This window comes from Vigna unguiculata, chromosome 10 (assembly GCF_037176805.1).
Source record: "Vigna unguiculata cultivar grain cowpea cultivar isolate G323 ecotype 2 chromosome 10, ASM3717680v1, whole genome shotgun sequence".
NCBI classification, from domain to species: Eukaryota; Viridiplantae; Streptophyta; class Magnoliopsida; order Fabales; family Fabaceae; genus Vigna; species Vigna unguiculata.
The window spans coordinates 47,868,070-47,874,499 of record NC_140801.1 but is presented as its reverse complement, the minus strand read 5'-3'; the positions used below and the strand labels follow the sequence as shown (position 1 = coordinate 47,874,499).

The following is a 6,430-nucleotide window of genomic DNA, read 5'->3' as shown; positions in this document are numbered from 1 at the left end:
GATACATTGGGTGGTTGGTAATCTTAAGAGACCAAAAAAAAAAAATGAAGTCATGTAAGATATATTATAATGCAAGAAGTCAAAAAATTTGATACATTGTTTGGTTGGTATTCTTAAGGAGACCAACAAAACTAAAGTCATTTAAGATATTTTAAAACGACTTCAGAGGTGGTTGTAATCAGTCATACAAAGAATAGTAAAATAAAATCAATACAAGACCATCGTACATATCTACCTAATCTTTAAGGACATGTTTTATTATTATAACCCAAAAGTTCTTCTCTCAGCTGCATTACTTTTAATTTTTAAATTTCAAAGTGCACAACAAAAATGTAATAATATATTGCATAAACAATGGCAATAATTATTACAAATTTAACGCATTATTGGTTGTTGTTACCAGACTCTAGCGTGTGAACACCACATGTGTAAAATAGTCAACGAAAATTTCTAATATTGTAGTATTCTTTTCTTTGAAACTTTCTTCAGAGTCTCTGCCTGCTTTAGTTGCCCAGATAGTGAGGTCAGGTAAACATTCATGGAAACTTCGTACTTTCTGTTTGAAGTTCAGGTTTCTGACTGTCTTACTCATCTTGTTCATTTGTTGTTCTAAATGATTAATTATTAGCACTAGAATTTACAAGTATAAATGCATCGCTCAGCGAAAAGATTATTTTCCCCTCAATTCAGTATAACACTGGTGAAGCTTTCTCAAAGAAAAGTGCGTCTTTTAAATCAATCGAAAAAGCTGACGGGGATCACTTCTGTTAATACTCTCCTCTTTCTCATACGCTCTCGGTATTCTCTTGCAGTGTTGCTCGATACGATTTGAAACAGGGACAAGTAAAGACAAATCACAACTTAATTAAGGTCATCCAATTCCAATTACAGAGGTGTGTTTTGTAGAAGTTTTCTTTTACTGTTATTTATCTTATTGATGATGAAAAAAAAATACTCTATCAATTTTTAAAGATTTCAAAAGAACTTAAGATATACTCATTATTTATAATATTACAAAATTTTACTGTTGATTTTTTTCTGCTTGTTGTATCTATGTTTTACCTATTATTATTATTATTATTTTTTATTGCCTGATATTTTTCAGAAACCTACATGAAAAATGAATTTGGGTTTACTTCATTCTATTTCTGCAATCTTCCTAACAACAAAATATATATATATATATATATATATATAATTAATATTTTGTATACTTTTATCTGATATCATATTCCTGGAAGAGTCTTGTGCCAGAAATTATTAAGAACCAAGATAGAACGCTACGAGCTTTCTTGGAAATTCATGGATGGACTTCAAACTTCAACAGTAACTGCAGATCTCAGAAAAGTAAGATAATCACACAATTGATGAACTTGTCTTATTCCCAAAAAACACAGGGAGTTGATATATCTGATTCGTATCAGAAGAATATTTTGCTTGTTTTTGGCTCCCAACTTGAATCTTACGCTGTTTGGTTTGCTACTGCATCAATACAGTAGCTTTTTGAACAATTCAAATCCAACAAGCTGGCAAGTATATAATGTAATATTTTGTTTTGGATGCTTTTCATTATTAATCATCTACACAGCCTCTTGTGAATGGAGTTTGAGGAAATAAAGAATTCTGGTTAATTTCCCTCTGGTGATGAGTTCACATTCATGGTTTAAGCATCCATTAGTTCTGTAAGAATTTGTCCATCATAAAAATTAAGCAAAAATATTTCAGAAACTTTTGCAATTTTTTTAATCTGGAGCCTGATCTGAACTTGCTTTCACAAATTTTAAAACTTTAAACTGATGTCACTCTGTTCTTTGAAAGAACCAAAATATTTATCTTTTCAGCTTAATTCCAAGGACATAGAAAAGGTTATCATCGTGTCACTTCATTCCTCAAAAATAAAATGCAGGAGAAATTCATAGAAATATCGTTTTGGGAAGTGCCACAATCGTGCAACAATTGATTTGAGGTATCAGAAACTTCACTAAAACTGTACATTTTGTTTTTCTTAATTGGTTAATATTGTTTAGTTTTATGTTTCAGTTATGGGTTCCAATGAAGAGGTAAGAATCCCTTTGAAATATTGGGTGGACGATAAAAAAGAACGTGTAATTGTAGCGGAAGCAAGTGGGGAGTTGGTAGATGTTCTCTTCAGTTTCCTTACCCTTCCATTGGGAACTATCATCCGACTTTGGGACACCTCTGAACAACAACAAGTAGGCCATGAGAACAACTCCGAACGACAAGAAGGGCTCGAGAACACCTCTGAACAACAACAAAGGAGTGAGAACTCCGAACAACAAGTAGAATCTGGTTGCATCAACAAGTTGTGCCAGAATTTTAAGGATACTTTGGGGCTTCGGTCTGAACAACAAATAGGGCTTGGTTGCATCAAGGAGTTGTACCAGAGTGTTAATAATTTGGAGTCTGATGTTTTCAGGAACAACAACTGCCAGAAAATGTTGCATTCTCCGCGCAACCCCTTAGAGAGCTTTTGCCAGAGACTAAAAGTGAAAGTGGATGATACAGAACCCACAAAGTATTTCATGTGTCATAACTGTTCAAGAAAAGGAAGTAAATTGTTGGTGAGTTCTTTCTCTGCTGTAAAGTGCGACTGCGGGTCATTCATGACAAAAGAAATAGAAATGATGGGAGAGACTGCTGGTGAGGATGGTGTTTTTGTTAAAGGAAAGGCCATGTTCTTCATCTATGATGACTTGAGAGTGCGCCGTAGCTCTCCAAGTGAATTCATTAAACCAACCCTAAAACCTGGAAGCAAAGAACTCAAAAGCTATAGAGAAGTGCTTCTTGATAAAGAAAAGGTAATATTTAGATAGTCCAACATTGGATAGTAGGAGTTTCAAGTTTATGCCAATAACAAAAAATAATTTAGAGGAACAAAATCATTACTTTTGTGTTAAACAATTTTGGATACTCAATTTCTTAATTATATTGTAAAATTGTAGATGCAGGACTTTACCTTTGTGGTTGTACTTTGATAGAGTTAACTGCTATGAATTTTCTTTGTGTAATTATAATTTACAGCCTTAAAACTTGGTTTGTTTTAATCTGATTATTTCTTTCAGATACTTAACATACTGAAGCAAGCATTAATCTCCAAAACCCCTCTTAGTGATGTGTTATTAAAAAAGAAATCCAAGCGATCGGTCTCTTTCTCACGAGTTATTGGCTCAAGTGTTTCCAAAGATTATTTGCAAATCAAGATAATGGTGAGTAAATCAGAAAACAAGGTTCGATTTGTTGAAGCAGATGGAGATTTTGTAGATTTTCTGGCCAGCTTCCTCACAACACCTCTTGGATCTATTCTGAACCTTAAGAATAACAAATTTTCCTGCAGCCCCATACCACTTCTTGCATCTATTCTGAAGCTTAAGAATGGCAGATTGTCCTTAGGAAGCATTCGTAACTTGTACAAAAGTGTGAAGAATCTGGATCCATCGTGGTTCATTGAGCCATCAAAGAAATCCTTGCTGAATCCAAAGGTGGCTCCTCATTTTGGTTGTGAGAGAAATCCACTATTAAATGCAAGTCAAGATTACACTTCCAAATATTGGTATGGCCTTGGAGAAATGAAAAATGAGAAGGGTCGTATTATTTGTGAAAAGAAAATGATTTCAAAGAAACGCGATATGCTGCAACAGCCAAAAGAAATTGAACTTTTGGACCCAAGATCTTCGGATAGAGATAGAAAAGATGGAGTGGGATTTATGAAGAGGCCCTGTCTATTTGTTGTGTGGGATAATCTGAAATTGGCACCATTGACAACTACCAGTCTTCCAATTTCATTTAGTGATTCTGATAATGTTGTGTCTACTGATTTGGAGGAACATCTGCTGAGAATCAGGAAGTCAGAGGTAACGTTGTTCTTTCGATATTGGTTTAAGAAAATCTAATTCATGCCAATGGTTTTATTTTACGTTTGTGTAATTATGTGTCGATTTTGGTCAGGCAATAAACCTGCTGAGGGCTTCTTTGACATCCGACAAAGGTGCTTTTACTCGGAGCCTATCCTTCTTATTGTGGACTTGGAGATTCCAAAGACTCATTCCACTTTGGGGTTTCTTCAGAAGGAAGAGAATCAAAAGGGAAGAGAAACGAAAAAGACGAAAACGTGAGAAAGATATCAAGTTAAATGAAAAGAAAGAGAGAAAGAAACAAGAAAAAATTGCACTAGAAACTAAAAGGGAGAAGGAAGAGATTAACAATAATTCAGTGCAGAAGACAAAAGAAGAAGTCAAAGCCTAAACTTTGGGGAGACAAGTGATAAAGGTGGTGTAGAGCAATGTTGCATTATATTTTGGTGAATGAATGTAGATTTGATAACCATTTACTATTTATCTGTCTTTTCTTGTTTTATGAAAGTCCTTATAATGTTCAATAATTCCAAGAGTATAAATATTAGGGTCTCTGGCGAGTGCCAAGGGCAGGTAAACTATGTTGGGAGAGATAGGGATAATGGGTAATCACCTCATAGTTGAACATGCAGGCTGCCTCTGTAACAAAGCTGGTACATGATCAATAATCACAAGTGCTACTAGTGCCTCTATCTGTCAGCTTGCATTCTTATTGTTGCATGGCTTGGTATAGATCGCCTATTTTAGAGGTGAATTAAGACTATTATGTCACGTCAATTTGGTCAAAAGTTGCTAAACATACTAAATTGTGCAGAATGAGCAAACACTCCTACAGACGCAAAAGCCAGTTTTCTTAGTATATCAATGCATAACATAAGCCATAATCTAAGTAGCATATAAGATATTTTTCCTACGAGTTATTGTTAGAAAGCATTGCTGTGGAACTTTAAAGGATGCAGAACCTTAGTATATATATCATTCATTGATGTCGTAGGTGTGTATGGGTGTGACTATATGTGAACTTGGTCCGGCGAGTTAGTTTACACGCCCACAAAAAAAAATGCAAGGCAGGTTAGGATATTAAGTTTGCTGGCCTGCATTAAAAAAGGTACATTTATGTATATTAGTTACTTTTTTTCTGGACTTTTGTATGAATGTTCCAAATTTTTGTATAACTAAAAAATAAAAGTATGATGTATTTTTTAATGTTCTAAAATTTGAAAAATACATCGTGTATGTCAAAATATGAATATGTCGAAAATGTTGAATTATTAATTTATTATGCAACTTCCCAAAGTCTTTGTTTAATTTTGTAAACTTGTTAAAATTTTTCAATTTATTAAATATTGAAAGCTTTGTGATAAAATTAAAAAAAAGAGGTGGTTTAGTTTGCCAGCCACGACCTGCATTTATACAGGATGGACTAGACTTTTTAACCCACTTTGAAAATGCGAGATGGACCAACCCAACTCACATTTTGTTAACCAAGTGCGACAAGGACTCTGCACTAAATAGGTCATATTTGTAATAGATGTTACCAACATTATAATTTATTGAAAAACTTAACTAATCAATGTTAATTCTCCCCTCCTCTCATAAGATCCATTAATATCTTGATTATATATATATATATATATATATATATATATATATATATATATATATATATATATTCTTATCACATCACACACTTATAAATCTATCATTTTTATTATTTCTCTAAATATATGATACACTCTTGTAATGTCCATAAATCAAATAAAAAACCTTTCATGACTAACTATTTAAATTCAATAGGAGCACACAGATAAATTTTAGAAGAAGACAATTTTCTTCAAAACCGAAAACAGAAATTAAATTATTGAAGTAACTTTTATGCACGGACTAAAATATCTTTTTTCCTATTCCTTTTATAACTTGTACCACACCTAGCCGGTATAGCCGAATAATAACCATAAAATCCATCCGTGTAACTATCAAGGATGTAAATAATAACAATCACCATACACATACTAAGGTAAATCAAGGTACCCGGCCTAAACTGCTAAGGAACAACATTGATCGAACAAACCAAAGCAACAATAGCGGCCTAGGCCGCTAAAGAGTAACCGGCCTAGGCCGTTAACTTTAGGAAACTAACCAAGGACTTGGCAAAACCAGAAAATTTCACGAATTAAAGGTACGCATTCATTAAAGATTTTGCTGACTTGAGCTTCGAAGCCCCTTCTGCAGGTAACTTCTCTCGGGTCCAAACCGATCACACCGAGATATCCATGAGCGACATGTATCAACTGGGAGGAAGCCTACTGAGGAGATGGCGAACCAAAATAAGGTAATACTTGTGTCTAACATCAGCGGCGGATTATCATGGGTGTAGGGAGGGGCCTTGGCCCCCCAAAAAATTTTTTGAAATTTTTATACAATAGATATTTTTATTTTTTTTATTATAGATATTAAGTATTTTTATTTTATTTTGTTATAAATATTAAATTAAATTATTTTTTTTATAAATATAATAATTAATACTAATAAATAATAAAATATAAAATCAAATATAA

The 6,430-nt window shown here is 33.4% G+C and overlaps 1 protein-coding gene across 7 annotated transcripts; it reads left to right on the top strand.

Annotated features, from left to right (window-relative positions):
• The first annotated feature begins 341 nt into the window (after window positions 1-341).
• Window positions 342-4,566, top strand: LOC114165874 (uncharacterized). Of its 7 annotated transcripts, none has more exons than XM_085668224.1 (7): window positions 342-528; window positions 813-893; window positions 1,255-1,347; window positions 1,907-1,966; window positions 2,041-2,819; window positions 3,084-3,872; window positions 3,967-4,566. In XM_085668224.1, exons 5-7 carry the CDS (start codon window positions 2,043-2,045, stop codon window positions 4,261-4,263), a joined length of 1,863 nt encoding a protein of 620 aa, XP_085524350.1. In that variant the 5' UTR covers window positions 342-528; window positions 813-893; window positions 1,255-1,347; window positions 1,907-1,966; window positions 2,041-2,042; the 3' UTR covers window positions 4,264-4,566. The 7 variants fall into 7 exon arrangements, with proteins under 7 accessions (XP_085524350.1, XP_085524349.1, XP_085524351.1 ...); XM_085668223.1 differs by having other exon boundaries at window positions 1,242-1,347; XM_085668222.1 differs by having other exon boundaries at window positions 343-528; window positions 1,842-1,966.
• The last annotated feature ends 1,864 nt before the right edge of the window (window positions 4,567-6,430 follow it).

What these genes read in the sequence shown, in the direction of transcription:
- LOC114165874 (XM_085668225.1), top strand. Translation starts at nt 2,043, where the DNA reads ATGGGTTCCAATGAAGAGGTAAGAATCCCTTTGAAATATTGGGTGGAC. An exon ending in TGCTTCTTGATAAAGAAAAG is followed by an intron (nt 2,820 to 3,083) that starts GTAATATTTAGA and finishes TATTTCTTTCAG; the next exon opens with ATACTTAACATACTGAAGCA. An exon ending in TGAGAATCAGGAAGTCAGAG is followed by an intron (nt 3,873 to 3,966) that starts GTAACGTTGTTC and finishes GATTTTGGTCAG; the next exon opens with GCAATAAACCTGCTGAGGGC.